Genomic DNA, 21,347 nt, shown 5'->3' with positions numbered 1-21,347 from the left:
AGTGGGATGTGGATGGGGGAAATAATTGTCTCCATGGCATAAGGCTGTTGGCATGTAGACCCAAAGACTAAAAGCAGGAATCTTAAAAGAACAAATAGAACTTTTTAGCATATCAGGTAAACAGGCGATGATAAGGTCTGGTCTGGAACAACTATGCACAATCTGTGTGAACCTGACACAGTCCACAGGAATCAACTCACACTCAGGGGCTGAATTCGGGTCATTTACGCATCAATGAATAAGTTGTTGGTTAATGAAAGAGGATGGAGAGCATTTAAAGGCTTCTATTTGCTTATTTTTGTTCTAAGTTGTGCCTTATCTCTATATAGGTAGTAGTCATGATACTACTGATCAAAACACTGTTTTAAAAAATAATGTTCTAGCCCTAGCTAGTGTGGCTCAGTTAGTTGGGTGTTGTCCTGGGCATCCAAAGGTTGCCCGTTGCATGCAGGAGGCAGCCAATGTTTTGCTCTCACATAGATGTTTCTCTCTCCCTCTCCGCTCCTCTCTCTCTAGAAATCAATTTAAAAATCTTTTAAAAAAATAAACGGTGTGTGTGTGTTCTGTATTTTAGAAAAGCCATTACCAAATAGGAAAAACTTCTTCTTCTTCTTGTTTCAGATAACTGTTTCTTTGGGAAGCCTAGCTATTTGTATTTTAAGGCCAAGGGGAGTATACTGTTGGTTCCTACGTCTCACTTGAGGACCTAGAAAGAAATAACACCTGCTCTGTTGACCTTGCAAATCCAAATTTAAAAAGTGCTGCCTGAAAAACAAATCCCATAGGTTTTGTTTCACAATACATCTCTCCTTATCCAGTTGCCTTTTCTTCTACCATTTTATCATTACAGACTTATTCCTTTGGGCTGAGAACGTTAACACATTAAATTATAATTTATTAGTCATGCTTTAGTGTGAGTTTAAAAAATTTTGTTTTCTCTATTTGAGAAAAGGGCCTTAAGGAGAGAGAAAAGACCCTGAGCTGGGGGAGAGGACTAGGGAGGGGGATAGATTCTGGAATGAGGGCAATACCTGGGTAGAAAGCTCTGGAGGGCAGTATCTGTCGCTGAATCTCGGGTGTTTGCATACAAGTGGCAATTGACAGATATTTATTGACTGTGTGAAGCAGCATTTAGAAATGAGGGAGGAAAATAAAAAATGGGACCAGAAGAACTCAGAGATAAGCCTACTTGGAAATGTTGCCTCAGGCTGGTCCTGCGAGAACGTGATTGTAGGCTCCCGTGGCATGGCTTATGCGTTATGTGTATATCCCGTGTGCTTGTCCTGACTGGCCCAATGCCGTGTAAGTGCCTTCAAAGCAAAACTTCAGCTCTTGTTTTGTTATTTGTTCTCTTTGGTGCTCTGTACACCGAAGGCCCGTCGCAAATGTTGCTGATTGACTGGCAGCCTGTGCTGGCAGGTATCAGCCAGGGGGAGGGGAAAGCATCTGAGTCAGCCCAGAAGCAGCCAAGAATCACAGTCAAGTGTAATTTTCCGCATAAATATTACCGGACTTTCTCATGCTCAAAAACGGGCAAAAACCCGAGGGACACATTTTATGGCAATGAACCTTAGACAGGCTCTGTTTCAGCATAGATGTAAGAAATAAAGGGAAATGAAAACTGAATCAGTATCTTCAGGAGTGTAAACGTCAAAGATTCCAGCTAGATATCATTTCTAAAAATATCTTTTATACCTCCTGACTTTTATGCAAGAGGGCCAGGATTGGTTTTCCTGGCTGGAGCAGAGCCCACCTTCCCTGCCGCTTCCTGGCCCAGGGAGGCCCCAGCTGACACTGGCTTAGGCATCCACCTGACACCAAGAACTTGGTTTTCTCAGGACCTCATTATTTTAAACTCTCAGGTTGGAATATGTCGGCATTATATAGACTCGTTTGCTCTTGCGTTATACTTTGTGAGTCTAAACTTTTTTGCATGTAATCTACATGGCACTGAAGTTTCACAATTCACATTTAAAAGTAATAGCAAATCCATTTTTAGAGTTTATTTTGTGCCAGTCTCTGTTCAGAGTACTTTCAGTGTGTTTATTCATCTTATCCTCACAGCAACCCTACGATGGGGCACTTGTCCTTAGTTTATAAAAGAAAAAATAAAACCCAGGGAGGTTAAGCAATGTGCCTAGTCACAGAGGTGACAATTTTTAGTATATTCACAGGCGAGTTATGTACCTATCACCATGGTCAATTTTAGAACATTTTCATCACCTTAACAAGAAACCTGTACCCATGAGCAGTCACTTCCCATTCCTCCCTCCCTTCAGTCCTAGGCAACCACCAATCTTTCTGTCTCTATGGATTTGCCTCGTCTGGACATTTCATATAAATGGAATAATACAGTATATGGTCTTCTGTAACTGGCTTCTTTGATGAACATTTATGTTGTTTATACTTTTGGGTCATTATGAATAGTGCTGCATTAACATTCATGCACAAGTTTTTGTGTGGATAGAAATTTTTAATTCTTTTGGTATATACATATGAGTGGGATTGCTGGATCCTATAGCAATTCTATGTTTAGCCTTTGGAGGAACTGTCAGACTATTTTCCAGCACAGGTGTGCCATTATATATTCCCACCAGCAGCGTATAAAGATTCCAATTTCTCTACAGCTTTGCCCACATTTATTAGTCTCTGGCTTTTTTATTCTAGCCATCCTATACCTGGGTGTAGCCATACCCTGAAGTGGTACCGCATTGTGGTTTTGATTTGCATTTCTCTCATGGCTAATGATATTGAACTTTTTTTTTTCATGTGTTTATTGGGCATTTATATACTAGTATATTTCTTGGAGAAATGTCTATTTTAATCCTTTGCCCATTTTTATTGGGTTACTTGTCTTTTATTATTGAGTTGTAAGAGTTCTTTATATATTCTAGATACAAATTCTTTGTGAGATAAATGATTTGCAAATATCATCTGCCATTCTGTGGGTTATTTTTTTTTTTCACTTCTTGATGTTATCCATGAAAACCAGATTTTTCTTGATACTTATCTTCAACCTTATTTCTTCTAGAAAGATGCTATTATGATGACTTTAATTGTGTCTACCCCAAATTCACATGTTGAAGTTGTAACTCCCAGCACCTCAGAATGGGACTTTATTTGGAAATAGAGTTGTTGCAGATGTGATGCGTTAAGATGAGGTCATATTGGAGTAGGATAGGCCCCTGATTCAATATGACTGGTGTTCTTATTAGAAGGGGAAATATGAACACAGACATGCACACAGGGAGAATGCCACGTGAAGACTGACGTTATGCTGCCACAAACCAAGGAATGACTAGAAGCCAGGAGAGAAGCTGGAACATGTACCTTCAGAGGCAAGTCCCTGCTGGAATGTTGGTCTTGACCTTCTAGCCTCTAGAACTATGAGAGAAAAATTTTCTGTTGTTTAAGCCACTCAGATTGTGATAATAATGTTTTACAGCAGTGCTAGCAAACTAATACAACTGACTAAGACTTATTTTTCCATGTTAGTAGTTGCTTTCAGGTCAAGGTTCAAGGTTTAATAATATATCATTTCTTCGTTTGTAACCCTAGTCCTATTTATCAATTATATAAAAATTGCATTGTATTGGACTCTATTTTTAATTTCCTTGTACAGTGTTCTTAGGGTTTAAAAATATTATCAAAATATTCTTAAAATATTTCAGTATTTATAACCTTTGGTGACCATTTAGATTGCCTACCTGACATTTTGCTGGTTTAACCCCCTTTTACCCTTCTGAATGAGCTAAATGATTTTGTCCAAGACCCCCTGGCTGCCTCCCTTCCCCCCCCACCCCCCCCACCCCGCCTTCTGCATATGATATAAGAAAACTGATTCTAAACTCAGCACTCCTAAACTGCTTTGTCTAAGAAGCCGATCATGGTAACCCTGTTTTCATGTCCAGTGATTTGCTTAGAAATGTACAAAATACAGTTTTGGCAAATAAAACCTAAAGAGAATTCGAATGGGGCATTTCCAAGAAAAGTTTCCTCATTCTTAAGAAAGAGACACCAGAGAAAAGGCTCCTCCTTCCTCCCTCCCTGCAGCCTTTTTGGCCACAGGTCACTCAGTCTTTCAGAAAATTGCTCACAGAAGAGACAGAGTGAGAAACTGAGATCTTGATGAGGTTGGGGAGCGGTGACTGGAGACTGCCTTATCTCTGGACTTGTCATGTGAGATGATAAATTTCTTTATTGTTTAAACCAGTTTATCAGCATTTTGCTTTTGTATTCCAAAGCATCTGAACTCCTATAGAACTGTTCTTTCCGTTCACTTTATTTGGCTGAATCTTTTTGCTAGTGTCTAAGCTACACAAGGACTCTGTTGGATAATTATTCTGTTTGTTTTTGGAGCTCTAAACATTGCTTAATTTGGTATAACTTCAAAAATCACTAATAGATGCCGAGCATGCGTGCTGCAAATGGGCACAGGGGTAATGAGATGCTGACTCGTTTGGTTCTTGGGGTGGCTGAGTAGAGTCTGGCGTAGCTGGAAACCTCATAGCGTTCATTGTGTCCTGGCAGCAAACAGCATCCTCCATTTCTTTAAGAGTCCTGAACAAGTAGTTTCAAATGTGTACACTGAGTGCATGTATTGTTTATTGCTTATTTCAAGATAATTAGAAAGATTATTTAATAATGCTAAACCTAAAGTTGACAAGGAATATCAAGAAATTAAATTGGGATATCAATTAGTTAATGGGATAGCTGTCTAGTACTAGCCTGAAGTTGGTTGTATTTCTCTTTACTCCATATCCGTTTCACAGATTATTGTCATTGATCCTACTGTCCCTGTGGAAACAGGGAAGCAACAACAAACTTCAGAGCTCTGGTTTAGAACACAGGCCCCCTGAGTTCCAGTCAATGTCTGCCACTGGACTGTGAGTAAATCCTCCAACCTATCTAGACTTCAGTTCCCGCGCCAGGCAAATTGAGGCTTGGATTAACTCATGCATGGCATACCAATTGCTTTATTTTGATGGGGGGGAAACGTCCCTATATTCATTGATTAGCAAGTTTGTTGCTTCTTGATAAATAAATGCTGTTTGTTATTCAGGGAGCTCATATTTCTCTTTTTATGCTATTTATTATGTTATACTTAGCCTTCCAATTTTTTTGGTTTTCAAATGTTAAGTAATAAAAAGCAAGGATTCTGAAATAGTAAATGGGTATAATAGACAATGTCTCACTATTGTCTCTGTTAATCAATAGTAACTTCATAATAATTTAAAGTATTATGCCCTTAACCTAAAGAGGAAGTTCTGTGTGGGAGGATTGGAGGCAGTTAAAGACTGAACCATGATGAGTTTAACTAGTGAAATTGGCTTTATGAAATCAAATGCAAAATGTTATCCAAAAAAGAAAAACAAAAACCACAATAAAACAAAACAAAATTATTATTATTTGAGGGCAGGTAGAATCCTAAAGCATTTTAGGTTTGTATACTTTTATCTCCAATCCCAAACCCAAACCACACATCTTTAAATGCTCCTTAATAATCTCTCTCTCTCTCTCTCTCTCTCTCTCTCTCTCTCTCTCTCTCCCTCTCTCCTCTCTCTCTCTCTCCCTCTCTCTCTCCCTCTCCCTTCTTCTCTCCCTCTCCCTCTCCCTCTCGGCAAAGAGAGGATAAAGAAATTATTGTCTCTTTGTCAAAGGAATCACTGAAAGACATGATTATCCACCTATATTTACTAGTGCCACGGTGAAGCATTTTTATCACAAGTCTCTGCGGAAATGAAATATTTAAGACAAAACACAAGATAAGGTGTTCCACACTTAAAAGCATGATAGACTCTCGCTTACAGGTGAGGTGAGGGGATTTAACGAGCTGTGGAGTTTTAAATATCTCTGATACTAAGTACTTTGGTTGCAAAAATAACTCCAAAGGGACATGACATGACCTAAAATATAGGGAGAAGCCTCTTATCCAAGCAATACAATGTGTGGGGTACTTTTAACAAAATCCAGCCCTGCATATACTATAAAATACCTGAACACTGATGCACCACCTATGGTTCACTTCCTATTTTCAGTTAAATTCCTGTGGGTGGGGGTAGGGGGGAGCCTAAAGACTATCTTCTAACAGTGGGGAGAGAGAGCAGCTTTGAGGTGTCATTTGATGAAGACACCTTCCCTGTACTGATCACAAACACATCATTCCATATGGAGATGTTCTCTGGAAGGGTGTTCCACAGTGCAAGTGAACTAGAACTCTAAATACCATTGCGTCCACTCCCATATCAATTCGAAAACTATTGCAGTTGTTTGGGAATACAACCCTTATAAAGGTAAAGACCTTATCTGTTTCACGCAGCTTTAGTTCTTGAGAGGGAGGTTGATAATAATAACAAAGCAACAAACAAAAACGTTGTTTTACAGAGTAATGAGTGCTCTAAGAAAACTAAGCAGTAGACCATGTTTCTGCTTAATTTCGATTGTGTGGTCAGGGAAAGGTTCTCTGCAGAGGTGACATTTGAGGTGAGACCTAAAGGACAGGAAGGAACCAGCAGGCAAAGTACCGGGCAAGAACAGTTCTTGCACGAGGAACACACTGGGTGGAACTTGGCTACTTCCAGGAACTGCAAGAAACCCTTGGTGGCCAAAGCCGTGAGCACGTGTAGGAGAGGTGAGGTCCCAGGGCTAAAAAAGAGTTTCGCTTTTATTCTAAGCGCAATTGTTAGTCATTGGAGGTTTTAAAGTGGAGTGGAAAGTGCGTGATTGGATATCATGGACATTTAATAGACAAGATTGCACTTGGATTTTTTACTTCTTTGAAATCTTAATTTCTCATCCCCGTGCGGGTCCAACCCGGCCGCCCGTTTACCCAGGCGGTTTGCGCTCGCCGCCGGCGTGTTTGCAGCCCACGTCCCGCGCCCGCTGACAGCCCGGGAGCCGCCGGTGACAGTTGGCAGGCGCAGTGAGGCTCCGCCGCAGCCCAGCTGCTGCAGGGGCTGGGGATGCGGAAGAGGAGGGAGAGGAGGTGGCGGCTGCGTCTGGGAAGGCCGAGGCCTCCACCTCGAGAGTGGCGGCGATGCGCAACCCGAACCGGGGATGAGGGAGCCGCCCCGACGAGCCTCGCCGGGGCTCGCGGGGCCCCCAGTTGCTCCATCCCCAAGACTTGCCAGGTCTGCCCGGATTTGACATCGGAAACAATGGTATCGAGGGGCCGGAGGCAGAGGCGCGAAGGCTGGGGGGTAGGCAGGGGTGACGAAGGGAGCTTCCGCTGCTCGGGTCTAGCTCCGCCCGGCCCGGCGGCGGACTCCAGCGGCGGCACCCCCAGAGCCGCAGGTGTTGATTTGGGGCTCGGCTCCCACGGGCCTTCTGCCCACATCCTGCGGCGACCGCAGGCCTGGCACATCCAGCGCCGGGTTTTGGGATTCGCCTGCCGGTAGGGGCCGCTGCCGAACCTCAGCCCGAGGGCTGGATCCCAGGGGGTCCCCGCCCTCCCCTGGTCTCCGGGCTCAGCCTCTGGGGACGACTCCGCTGGGGGCGGGCAGCCTAGCGGGGACGGCCCGAGCGCCTTCTCCTCGGAGCCGGGGCGCAGTGCGCTCCCCGGGGCCCTCTCCCCTCCCGGGAACCCGCTCTGCCTTTCAGACCGGCCGCGGCGGCGCCTCGAGCGAGGCCTCTCCACCCAGCCATCGAGTTAGCTAGCGACCCCTCACTCTCCCGCACGCCGCCCTGAGCTTATGCTCAGCGGGGCAGTCACTGCCGTCTCGGGGTCTCCTGCGTTTGTTTGCAGTCTGCTGCGGGAATGTCCGCCCCACTTGGCCATGCCCGTGTTTTCCCGCCGCGGGGCCGAGTCCCCGGCGCCTAGGGCCGCGCAGCGCGGACGCAGGAGGCCCGCACGTTGGCTGAGAGATTCACTGCGGTTCCCTGCCTCCTGGCGGGCGTGGCTGCACCCCGGCCCCAGCTCCCGCCCGGGACCCAGCCCTCCGCTCCCCCCTCTCCCCGAATTTGGCTGCGGGCAGCCCGGAGCCTTTCCCTCCCGCCCCCCGCCTTCTCCGCAGCTGTCGCAAAAACCCGGAGCGGCGGAGCCGCCGAGCGGACGGGCGCCGCCCCTCGCCGCCGCTCCGCACTGGCCCCGGGCCGCGCTGGGCATGCTCAGTCGGCAGGGCCGCCTCAGCTCTCGGAGTAGGAAGCTGGGGCGCTCGGGCAGCGGGGCGCCGGGCTAGGGGGAAGATGGAGCCCTTCACCGGTGGTGAGTGAGCCGACGGAGGGCGGGGGCCCGAGCTCGCGGGGACCCAGAGGATCGAGGGCAGTGGCAGCCCGAGGGGTCGACGTGCCGTCGCCCGGCCGCGGGTTTTCAGCGAGGGTTTGGGGGCGGGGAGAGGGGTCTGGGGGAGGCGGCTGGAGGCTGGGGGGGCGGGGATCGGGCAGCGGCCGGCGCGGGGTTGGGGGCTGGCGTGAAGGTCGTCGCTGCCGCCGGCCCCAGTCCCAGGCTCGGGGAGGGAGGAGGGGGCGGCCCGCCCCGCTGCTCCGCCAGGTGGGCGAGAGGCAAAGTTTGGGCTGCTGTTCGCAGAGGAAGGGGCCGCGGGAAAGTTGGCAGCACGGGTTTGCCCCGAAGAAGCGGGGTGTGCGCCGTGGGCCCCGCGGAACCCAACTTCTGTGCGCCCCGGGAGCTGTCTCCCTCCCTGCCCTTCAGCGAGTGGCCGGCGTGACTTTTCCTAATAGGACGGGTGGGGGTGGGGAGCCTGGCCGGTGAACGGAGTGGAAGGAAGGGACACTTGGGGAAGGCTTGCTTATAATGCGCCCGGCCCCGTGCCCCGGAGGCGCCTGCCCGCGGGGCCACCCTCCCGCCTGCCGCCGAGGCTGCGCAGGGCGGCCCGGCTCCCGTCCCCAGGCTCCCGACAGCGGCTCTTCAGATGCAGGGTCCCTTCCTGTCCGGGGTCCGGCAGCGCGACCTCACAGGCAGAGCGGGGGTCTGCAGGGTGCCTTACCGACCGCCACAGCCCTCCCCCGAAGGGAGAGGATAAATCCCACCCCAATTAAAAGGATGGCTTTTGTTTGGAGCAGCCGTGCCAGAGTCACCACATGAGGGTGAGAGGTCTAACCCTTTTGCGACGTTGAGGACATGGATTCTGTTTTGGGATAGAAAGTAGGAAAACTGCCAGGAAGGGGTAATTGGCTCTTAAATTAGAGAATGCATTCTCTAGGTGACATGTGTCTTCCTGCGGTGGTCGATTGCTTCAGGTAGATGGTTTGTCATATTAATAGGAGCCAAAGTCTACCCCTGGGTGGGTGGGTCATTCGTCACCCAAAAGACATTGTTCACTGAATATCCCAGCCATCATCCTGACTTGGTTGTATGTTGGGATTCCTTCCTGGGCCTGCGAACTACTTAATTGTCTTCTCCCTGTCCCTAATTCAGAATGCTTTTATTCTACTGCCATCTTTCTGTCTGTACTGTTTAGTCAGGTTTAACGATGGCAACTGTAATTCTGGATCTTCTCATTCGGGTTCTGTTTGTAATCATGAAGGCCCTAAGAAGAGTCTAGGAAAGTTACTAAAACAAGATTTGAACAGAAAGGGACCTTAAAGATCATCTAAGTACTTTAGGGTAAAATATGTTTACTATAAATCATTAAATCCTTTCAAATGATTATTTCAAGGCCTTTTCTTTGTTCTAAGTGAATGCTTGGAGCTTCCATCTTTGTAGGATTTTGAATGTGAACTTTCATTTAGGGTAAAAAAATGCCCACAAGGCTGAGTCATCCACTTGGTCAAGATCATTGCTAGCTGATTGGGTGAACATGTGTCTACAGAACTAAAGTACATTTTCAAGTCTTAAAATTGGGGCCTTTTCTCCCCTCTTAGAACAGGCTCCCCTACATATGAATATATACAAATTGCCACATTTGGGAAGGAAGTGGAAAAGTCTTAGAAGAACAAAAAAGAAGCAATCCTTCAACTTTCATGTGAAAAATTAGATTTCTGATCCTCCCCTCTCTATCTTCAGATTTTCAAAGTCTGTGTTGGAGATAGTTTGGCAATGCATCATTTTAGTTAATGTTTTAATCACTCCTTGGAGCCTTATCTAGCATTCTTTAACAAGGAGAATAGAAACTATAATGTCTAAAGTCAACATAAAATTAGCTTTTTAGGTTTAAGGTGGACTTTTTTATTTCAGAACTTTTGAAGGGTAGCTGTAGAATTTTCTAGTATCTTCAAACAGGACATCTTTATACTTAATCCTTTTGAATACAAAGCATACGTACATTTAATTCTTCTCCCATAGATCTGGGCGTTCTGATACAGAGTATTTCATTATCCATAGAATTTATGATTGCAGGAATTATTAAGCTTGGTATTAACTTTTGTTACAAATTCATGCTCTTTTAATAAAATTGTCACCACTTACACTTTCTCATAGATCCCAGTATATGGAAAGAATTGTGAGAGCTTAACAAAGACAGTTTTAGTAATTCAGGACAACATATCTTTCAGTTAAAATCTTGTCAATGGTTTCACCACCCTCTGACCTATAAATTTGTAAAGGAGGCAAATTTAGTTTCTCTTTCATCATTCTGGCTTTCAGTACTCATCTATTCCAGTAGGGCTTTCTGACCTTCCCCTGTTTGCTGCTGGTATGGCTCATTTTTCTTGGTCCCTGCTCTCTGCCTGCTGCTGATCATGTGAACATCCTATGTTAACCTGTCCAGGTAAGACTTCTGGAACCCATTTAATATGCACATCTCCAGAAAAGACTTGTAAAGAGGGACCTTAGTGCCGGGAATTCCCATTTGGCTCAGGAGATATTTCTGGTCTTGCCCTTGGGAGGAACTCCTGACTCTTATGCCAAAGACTGGATATCCATTCTGGCTTTGGATCTTTGGTGACTTTTTTGGTGGGGAGAGAGGTGTGCTAGAGCTAGACCAATACTCAAAATTGTTTTAACAGTAACTATTATGTCCTGTTAGGCAGGTAGAGGTGAAACTATTAGGAAGTAGTGGTTTATATTTCACCATAACAAACAAACAAAAGTGACGTGATAGGGCAAGTAGTTACTTGATGGCTTTATTTGTCCTCATGTGCTTGTAGGGTTGGAGTATTTTAGGGTAACTTAAATTCTTGTTAAAGTAATATAAATGCCAGGATTCAACCTCAGAATCTGATTGAGGAGGTCTGAGGTGTTGGGCCTAGGAATCGGTGACTTCATTTTGAGGATGTTAGAAGTATTCACCAGAAGGGAGCAAATTCAGAATTTGGAGGCATATTGACAGAGGACTTCTTAGCCTGCATGTGCCGTGTGTGTGTGTGTGTGTGTGTGTGTGTGTGTGTGTGTGTGTGTGTGTTTTCTCCCCCTGTGCTTTCTAGGCCTGAAGGAAATCTAGAGGATAAAAAAGCATTGATATTTTGAAGCCCCAGAACTGAAAACTTAATAGTTTGTCATTTTTTTTCCCATCTGAACAAAGCTCCCAGAAATCACTGAAGTACTATAACCTGGTACATAATCAAACAGGGGGACTTTCCTGTCTTACAAAATTATTTTTGTTGTTGTTTTTTAATTGCAGTCCAATTAGAAGTATTTCCCAACTTCCAAAATGAGAAGTCTATACAACAAGTTAGATATTCATGGATTAGAAGGCAGTATAAAATTGTGATTTCATCTTTTCATGTTATAAATAATAATTGTCCTACAGTATACATTTAAAAACATTTTTAGCATCATCTATCAAAAATGTGAGCTTACCACATTTTGCTTATATATATATTTTTTTGTTCTATGGTAAATTACCACATTGAGAGAAAACCCTTAAGAAATGGAAAATCTGAGTTTTTTCTCTCTGTGATGGAATATAAGTTAAATTCTGTTTTTAATCCACCTGCCTTAAGTTTTTATTTTAGAAAAGGAAAATAGCTATTTAGGAATTGAGTGTTAACATCATTTAATAGTCTAAGGTTGAGGTTGTAACAGCCTCCAAAAAAATTGTCTTGAGACAAGATAAACAGCATATTTTAGATGAAATTAAAACCAGTGATTATCATTTATCTATAGATGATCCTTGAGAACTCAGCCAGAAAGATTGAGGAAATTATCATATAGAAAATAAGCAAGGGGTGATTTCCTTCTCAGTAATGCAGTCAGATACCATTTTTCGAATGCCCATTACAAGTAGATTTTCTGTTAGGCACAGTTATAAAAACCCCACAAACCTGTCAACAGATAATGCAAACCTAAATGAGAGAAATGAAATGGAAGAATCTAATTTTGTTTTCATGCTAATATAAAAAAATAGAAGTAAAGAAGCAATAAAACCTCAAGAAAGTTTTCTAATTATGAAATAAATATACAGGGTTGTTTTTATAACCTGTTCATATAACATCTGTCACCAATAATTTCACATTTCTACTGTGAATACTCCTGTTAGAAAACAGTAGCATTTTGACCCTTCCCATGAAAGTGTTAGGAAATCCCAAAAGTTGGGATGGAGCTAGGTTTGACCCCTGGTTCGTGGTAGTTGACATGACAGATGGAAGTGCAACCATGTTCTGTAAATTTGTTACCCAATGTCTGAAAACTGCAGGAGATGGAGGTGACAATAATACTACTAAGCCTTTTCGTAATACTAGTGGAACAACTAGAGAAAGTATTTTTTTTTTTACATTTGAATCCATAGATATGCATATAGCCTGGTACATAATACAGATAAATGATCATTTCTGTGTTCACAGAAAGCAGGATTGGGAATGGAGGGAAATTTAGGAGTCCTTTAATGGTACAGTTCCTTGTATATCTAGTGGCCTTTGTAGAGAAGGCAGTCCGTTGTCCTAATGTTTCTGTACAGTGAATGTGACAATAAGAGTTCCTGTGTCATGGAAGAGTGGTCAGGATTCCCCTGTAACCTGATTCATTATTGTAATTCATTTGTGATTGTCCTGGGAGTTCCTTTAGGACTTCGGCTGTAAAGATCTTTTGGGGAAAATTGGGACTTAAAAGAATGAATGATGAAGATGAAAGAAATGTTGAGATTGAAGGTAAAGGAGGAAGCTGATAGGTAGAGATTTTCAAAATGGTCATACTTTGAACCTTGCAAATCTTTGGTTCAGAAATGAGCCTGGTTTGGGGAGCATGACACTGTTTTGTGAGGTTGAAAGACAGAATCAGAGTTGGAAGGGGGCAGTAGGTAGATCTGGTCAGACAAAAGAAATTGAGGGGTGAAAGAGATAAATGAGTTATGATTGGCATTGGTAGGCCGTAGAAGGAAATAGAAAATACTTGCCATGAGTTTAAACATACGATGTACTTCTCTTTTTCATAGTCGGAAAGTTTATAGTCACTTGTAAGGTAGGACTGTTCACTTTCATGAAAGTTTTAGATTTCAAGAAAAAAAATTTAGAGGACTGAGAGCCACTGGCCTTGTGGGACCTTCCTAATAGCAGTCATAGTTCTTTATTGCCTGGTTTTACTTTGCTATACTGATGCTTATGGTTGAACAATGAGCCAATTAACTTTTTAAAATTCCAACCTCAGCATCTAAAGCAGTCCATTTGCTAAGTAAAGAAAATTCAGGCTCCCAAGGGAGTTTGAAAACGATGGAGAATCAAGTTCAACTGTAGAAGATCCTTTGAAGTTCTTTTCCTTTTAGATTATTTTTCTTAATGAAGGTCTTCCATGGATTTAAGAATGCACTCACCAAAACATAACTCAGGCCACTTGTCAGGATTTATGTAAGTTGGGGGCCTGGGTGGTCCAAAGTCTTCTCCATTCCCCCGTTGCTTTTGAGGGAGGACAGAATGAAGGGAGTAAAAGACTTCCGGATTTTCTGTGAGGAGAGCTTCATAAGCCGTGAGAACAGGAAAATGGGAAGTGCAGTGAGAGAACTGGTATCTCTGTGGTTGGGTGTACTCTTTTCTTCCTGGATCCGACAGCGATGATGACCAGGACTATGTGGCAATGCTTCCCAGACAGCTCCTTTAGGTGTCATAGAGGAAGTTCTGGTGGGCAAGGAGGCCTTGGGCCATAGTATTTCTCACAGCTGAAACTTGTTTTTATAAGATTTGAAACAGTTGTTAGAATATTCATTAACTCAACAGCATTGTATCCTCTCAAGATTCTCTTTAGAGGAAAAATGCATGGAGATTAGTGGGAGTGATTGAGTAGAGTAAATGTTTTAAAAGATCTTTAAGTTGGTTTTGGTCATGTGATTTGAAAATAGAAAGTAGTGTAATACTTGTCTATTTTCTTCTTATCCTATAATTGTTGAAAGGGCCTCAATGGTTAAGTAAGGGAGGCTGCTGTGGACCTTGGGGCTTGGTGGGGGAAACTAGTGTGTCTTAGGTTTATCAAGATTATGTCCAGGAGTTTGGGATGGTTCCCCCTTATATGTATTAACAGTAGTTTTTCTGCTTTCAAAACTAAATTCTAAGTTCCTAACCCTTTGGTCCACTGGCATTGTCCTTGGCAGTATCTAGATTGGGTGGCTAGATTAAGAAAACAATTCAGAGCATAGGGTATTGGGTGTTAAGGGGAATAAGAAATGCATTGCTCTTTAAAACAGCAGCCTCACTCCCATCTGCATCAATCCAGGCTAGTGAGGTTTGGTAACTTTCCAGTGGGAGGAAGTACACAGAAATGATTTGAATGTAGAAAAGAGGGTCTAGTCTGATGCGGGGTTTAGATAATAAATATAGTGTGTTGAGTTAGATAGAAATAAGTACACATTCACTAAAGTGTAGCTACCCTTGTTCGGTTCACGTACAGTTATTTGTTACAGTTGGATGCATAGTTCTGTTTTAATTAATTGCCAATTTGGGAAATACCATAGAGAGAAAGACTTGAAGAAATCATGCATAGAAACTTTTCTTGACAGATAATTGAATGACAGTGGTGATTGGTAGAAAAAAATGTGGTTACAGTCCCAGACTTTTGGATAATCATCACTATTTTTTTAAAAAAATAGGTTAATGATAAACTGACCCTTAGTAGGTTGTAAATTGATGGCAAAATTTTTGCTATAGAGATTTAACACTATCATTTACTTGTGTTTTATCAGTCTGATGAGGTCAAGTCTAACAAATAAATTCACCAATTGATGTACTTTCTAACTCATAAGCATTCTGTATACATTGAAGGGTTCTTATAAATGTCTTTCAATGATATACATTCTCTACTAAATCACTTATAGGTATTCATTAAGCCTAAGGCCATTTTCATTTTAAATAAGGGATTATGGTAGATTGAAATTATTTTGAAACTATATCCAGATAGTGGATGGAATTAAAAATAAACTTTTTAACTAGCTCTTTAAAAGGTATTTGCCTGAGATTAATGAGCATAAATATTTAGGTATCATTGACCATTTCAATTGCTTTCTATAGCTGAATCGTTCTAGGTGGTACTATCAGGATTGTCAAGGACTATGGGACCTATGTTACGAAGATTTTAAAAAATATTATAAACAAGTTTGATATAAACATTAGGGTTTTATAGTTTAGCCTAGGATAGGCAAAAAAAAAAAAAAATGGAAAATTGAGCTCAAATAATTTTATTTTGCCCATGAGCCTATTGGCTAACTTTTAAGTGGAAAAAAAAAATGGCATAGCTGATAATTTTCATAATGATAAATATAAGGATAAAGGAAGCAAATGCTCTCAGTATTCTTTACTGTTTGGCTGTATTCTTTAGTCCATGGAATATTATGTTCCACTTGTTAACTTGATGCTTTTTAAGTATCCTCTAGCCAGAAATTTAACTAGAATATTTTTTTTTCCTGTGGAATCTATAATGGTTTTGAATGCTGACTGTAGAAATAAATGGTTGTTATTAGAAGTTTGTACATTGTTGTAAATTTTATCCTTCTTTTGGTTCTATATTAATTCAACTGTGGATAACAACCAGAGAAAAGAAATACAGAAATATGTATTTATTGGAATATATTGTACAAAAATTTTTTTTGAAAAGGAATGCTTTGGGCTCAGTTCTGTTTTGTTGAAACCAGGTAATACTGAGGTTTAACCTTTTGCACTCGGATGTCGAGATTAAAATTACTCTTTGAATGTATCAATAATTTGAAATATAAAAAAATCCAAATAAATAAGTTTGTATGAAAAGCAACTCTAGTTTTTTATTCTACTGCTGCGCTTTGTAAAATCTGGGGTATTTAAAAAATTAAATCCCGAGTAGAATAAAGGAATCGAGAAAAAAGCAAGCGAGAGCAAAGGGTTAAGTCTACTTAATTCTGTTTTTTCTTCTTTTCCCCATGTTTGTTTTTAGTTTCTTCCTTTTTAAACCATGCTAATAGCTTTTCTTTAGCTCTTATTTTTATTACCACAACTAAAATTAGTTTTCGTGTCTCCTTGCTCTATTTTTCTGTTGGGGAATCAGGAATAGGGGGGTCAGAGAAAAAGCATAGAGTGAATAGTTTAGTACAAATTCTTCTTGCATACCATTTTAAACTGCCTCAATTAACAAATATTTATTTGTTTTTGACATGTCCCTACTTACCTCTTTTTAAAAAGATAATAGTTTTTAAAAAGATCCCTCCTTCAAATAAGTACATTAAAATATAGGTTAACTGTATGCTAACTTGTACCAGGCTTTGTTCTTAAAGCTGGAGTGAAAATATGAATGCAGCATGGTCTCTGTTTTTGAGGAGCTTATAATCCAGCAGAATTAATTTTTTTAAAGGTATACGGACATACAAAATAGTGCATTCTTTTAGAAAATGGCCTGGCTTCAAGAAGCACAGGTCCTATCTTCTACCACTTTCCTTAACACTTGGTTTTGTACTTTTGTTTTTTCATTTTGTACATCTGTCATGATGACCTGTCTAGAAGAGCCGTTCAGATGGCAGCATTCAGATCCTTGCTCCTCACGAACTAGCTCTGTGATAGTTAATTAAGGATATTAGCAAGATGTTTTACTATATTTAGTTTAAAAACTAAAATGTGCACAGAAACTCAAACTCTTCCTGTTATTAGCTGAGGTCAAAGGTACATGGTGGCTTGACATTCCAGCCATAGTGATATTTTTCAAAATTGGAGAACAAATGGTATTTCTTGCATCTTGTTTACTAAAGGCTTGAAGCTAGTATAGAAGGGTTCTTTCCATTTCATATTTATTAACAATTATCATGCATTTGTAACACTTTCAGGTGAGTGTAAGAGTACAGGAACTATTTCTATATTCAATTTGATTCTGGCTTGGATGTGTTTTTCTCGTTCTTTAAGCAAATGTAATATGCAACACCTCATTATTCATACAAGTAGAACTTGTTTCAGTCTTAGATTAGGTATTAAATACATTTTGTCTATTAGGTGGGGTTAAAGTAGTTAGGAATTTAATACAAAAAGAGGTAGTGTTAACATGAAGATATAGAATAAGGTTACTTCATTAACTGGTAACAAGGCCTGTATTTCATAGGCACCAGGGATGCAAACAAACATGTCTGTGTTTAAATTCATACCTATTTTGCTATGTTTTCTCACAGTAAGCTTAATAAGTAGCTAGTTTTACTAGTGAATTTGTATTTCTGCTAGTGACTGTGACAACCTTATTTTATTATTATTATTTTTGCAGAAGGATTGTAACTTGGCAGCAGCTTTTGGCTCTGAGAATCTGTTATGAATCATGGCAGTTTGCCTGCTTACCTCCACCCTGCCAGGAGTCTCCAGAACTGTTTCTTTTTTTTCCCCTCACAAAGATAATACTTTCAACTTCTAAAACATATCAGGCAGTGATTTTGACCAAAAAGCCAGCTGAAGAATGTAAGGAAAAATCATTCAAGTGGCTCTGTGGAAGGATTGCATGGGAACAGAGTAAAGGCATTTCTCATCTTGGGCCTCATTTGTTCCTGGGAAACTTCAGGGTTAAGAAGATAGTGTTTTTCCACAAGAGTAAATTATTGGAGCCCATATTTCTGCTCAAAGCTGCCCAAAGAAACAAATGGTATGTTATGAAAGCAGAAGTACCAGTTGTTTAGGACGCCATTTTTCTAAATGGTTAAAACCACATTTTGAGTTCTGTATAAAGACTGTATACACTTATTAGCTAAAAACCATCAATTACATCAAATAAAAACACAATTCTCTTATTTGTTTGCTACTAGAGTTGCCACCTAACATAGTGTCCCACACATATTAGATGTTTAATAAATGTTATCTGAGGCCAATATTACTTCAGGTAACTCTGAAACAAATATTTAAATAACAATTTTATTTGTTTTCTTTTAAGTTAGAGGTTTTTCTCCCCCCACCCCTTGCCCCCAAGTAAAGTTGAATTTCAATGCTCTTTTCCTTTTTCTATAAATTTCTCAATAGCAACAGAGTAAATTCAGATCACTTTTTTGGGGCAATATTCTTATCAGTGTTCATTCAGCTTCTCTTTTTACTGAAATGCATTTTGAGTGTTTGCTGTATTTCAGACACAGCAAGTGCTTAGCACGGGAAAGATAGTGCTGCATAAGAAGTGGCCTTAGTGTGTGAAGGGAAGAAGATGATGGTTAATAGGTGGGAATCTCTTACTCTTAAGCATTTTCAAAATCAAAATTAAAGAATTGCTTAACATTTCCCTCCTTTCTTTGTAGCTAGAGAGCTGCTGTGCAGTTGAGTCTAAAATGGTGCTGTTAAATCAATTTCTCTCTGGCAGTGCTGTAGGGCCTTCTGCTGACCTGCTATTGGGGAACTTTTGCCCTTCATTAATTAGCCAAAAACAATTCCCAAGCCAATTAGATTCAACTTTTAAAAGGGAATTTCCTAATATCCCACAATTGATAAGGCATAAACTGGTCATACATAAGCATTTGTGTGACCTTATGGAAAGAGTAAAGGAGGTGACCCTACATCATTGCTGTCAATTAGGCAAAGCCATTGAGAGGCAAGATTCTCTATTAGTTGATATAACAGAATAACTAGTGGTATGAATTAGTTACAATATGAGCTGGAATGTGAAAGCATGAAACTAACCAAGAGGGAAAATGTAGATGTTTCTGTTGTAATGTTAATCAAAGGAAAAAAATTAAATGACATTTGGAGAAGAACAAAACCAATACAACTCCTTAGTGGTCATGTAACGTAAATTATGGTGTGTGAACTGTGAAGATATTAATTCAATATTTTCCCCCTTAAACAAGCAAAAGCAAAAGCAAAAACCCTCCATTTCCCCCTCCTCTCACTAAGTATATTTATGAAGTACTTATATGGAAACAGAATATAGGCAGTGTATTAGTCAACTTGGGCTGTCATAACATAATACCAACAGACTGAGTTGGGTAGCTTAAACGACAGTAATTTTATTTCCTTACAGTTGTGGTTTGGAGGTTAGGTGTTCAAGATCAAGGTGCTGGGCATGGCTGGTTTCTGATGACTCTCTTCCTGGCTTGCAGATGTCCACCTTCTTGCTCTGTCCTTGCATGCCTTTCCCCTGCGCTTGCAGAGAGAGCTATGGTGTCTCAGATCCCTCTTATAAGAACATCAGTCTTATCAACCTCACCCTTATAACCTCATTTAACTGTACTTATGTTTTTAAAGGCCCCTATCTCCAAATAGAGTCACATTGGGGGCTAGTGCTTCAACATAAGAATTTTTGGAGGGGGTGGGGCAGGCGGGTTCAGTGCAATCCATAACAGGCAGCTTTCTTTATGGATGATTTGTTTACCTTTAGGTAAAGATTCTGTTTTTTCATAGGAACAAATTATTGGAGTCTACATTCCTGCCTGAGGATGCTCAAAGGAGCATATATTGTTAATTTAAGTTCAATGATTTATTTTTGGACCCAGAAATTCAGGATGATCCCAAACCCCTGTCCCTTCCTTCCCTGCTAGAGAGTGATTTATACCTTCTATATTTATTTTCCTTACTTTATGTATTTTTATACTTTTTCAAATAATATACTGAAACTTCCATTCTTGAATCAAGATGTCTGGAGAGTTTGGGGATTTTTTCTTTATATTTGAAGGCAAAATTATGCTTCTCAAACTTTTTGGTCTCAGAATACCTTTCATACTCTTGAAATTATTATGGACCCCTAAAAGTTTTTGTTTATATGAGTTCTATTTCTAGATCTCGGCTGAAACAACTTTTAGAATATTAGTTTATCACATAACAATAAAAAACTTTTACATGTTAACATAAATAATATTTTAATGAAAAATAACTTTTCCAAAACAAAACACTAGTAAAAGCACTGTTTTATATTGTTGCAAATCTCTTCGATGTCTGGCCTAATAAAAGACAACTAGATTTTCAGATTTGCATCTGCATTCATTCAGTCTGTTATAACACATGTCATGTACCTATGGAAAACTGCACTGTATACTCATGAGAGAATGAAAATGAAAATGTCAAATAACTTCTAATTATGAAAATAGTTTTGACCTTGAAGACCCGCTGAAAGAGTATATTATACCCATACCACATCTTGAGAACTGTTTAAACATTTAATCTTCCTTTTACAGGGACTGGAGAGGAATACCTTAGGAATCCTCAGCAGGTAGAAAGTGGAGCTGTTGGAATTGGGCAGCAGGTTTCTTAAGATAGATCTAGGTCACAGGAGAAGGAAATGTTCTAGCCAGGCAGATCTGACAAACCACATATCAGGTGCCTTAGTTATATGAGGATTCTACAGTTATTTATTTCAGCCCTGGGTAGTTTTAAACTAGAGAGGACACCAAGTTTTAGAAAATGATTTAATTACCTTAAAAAAAAGAAGTGAGTTTTCTCTATTTTATGTTTAAACCTGAAGAGTTTTTAACCTGCTGCCCCTCTTTCTCAAACCCCCTTCCTCCAACATTCACATGATATGGTTACATCATTTAACTTCTTAGCCCTTTAGTGATTTCTTAGACTTATTTTAATAAATTCAAGGCCTACATGGTTAAATTCAATTTTTTTTTACAACTTATTCTGATCTATGGAGTCCAGAATGATATAAAACCCTCTGTCCCATATCTGTACTGCCGGCCATAGAGTGATCTAAATCTTTAAGAGAACTAGAATCAACCCTCTTTTTTTTCTAATGCCATGAATCTACTTAAAACTGTCTTCCCCTTGAAAAATGTCTATAGCCCCTTATTCATAGCAGCATTATTTATAACTAGAGGCCCGGTGCATGAAATTTGTGCACGGAGGTGGTGGTGGTGGGGTTCCCCTCAGCCCAGCCTGCACCCTCTCCAATCTGGGACCTCTTGGGGGATGTCCGACTGCTGGTTTAGGCTCGATCGGGGATTGGGCCTAAACCAGCAATTGGACATCCCTCTCACAATCCTGGACCATTGGCCCCTAATCACTCACCTGCCTGCCTGCCTGGTCACCCCTGACGCCCCCCCCCCCCCCAAGCCTGATCGCCCCTCACTGCCTCTGCGTGCCAGCCTGATCGCCCCTAACTGCCTTCTCTGCTGGCCTGG

General features: G+C 41.1%; 1 protein-coding gene across 5 annotated transcripts in view; it reads left to right on the top strand.

Moving 5' to 3' along the window:
* The first annotated feature begins 7,128 nt into the window (after positions 1 to 7,128).
* Positions 7,129 to 21,347, top strand: part of LNPEP (leucyl and cystinyl aminopeptidase) — a 192,168-nt gene continuing 177,949 nt past the window's right edge. The window contains exon 1 of one of the 5 annotated variants that reach the window (XM_054715042.1): positions 7,129 to 7,160. Coding sequence is in view for 2 of the 5 variants with exons in the window: in XM_008144521.3 (XP_008142743.1) it covers positions 8,185 to 8,203 (19 nt within the window). In the remaining 3 variants the exon portion in view is untranslated. Of the gene's footprint in view, positions 7,161 to 7,268; positions 7,394 to 8,011; positions 8,204 to 21,347 lie in introns of those variants that run through there. The other 4 variants (XM_054715044.1, XR_008555844.1, XM_008144521.3 and 1 more) reach the window with 4 other exon arrangements.

Source organism: Eptesicus fuscus, chromosome 4 (assembly GCF_027574615.1).
Source record: "Eptesicus fuscus isolate TK198812 chromosome 4, DD_ASM_mEF_20220401, whole genome shotgun sequence".
Lineage (NCBI taxonomy): Eukaryota > Metazoa > Chordata > Mammalia > Chiroptera > Vespertilionidae > Eptesicus > Eptesicus fuscus.
This window is presented reverse-complemented; position numbering and strand designations above follow the sequence as displayed.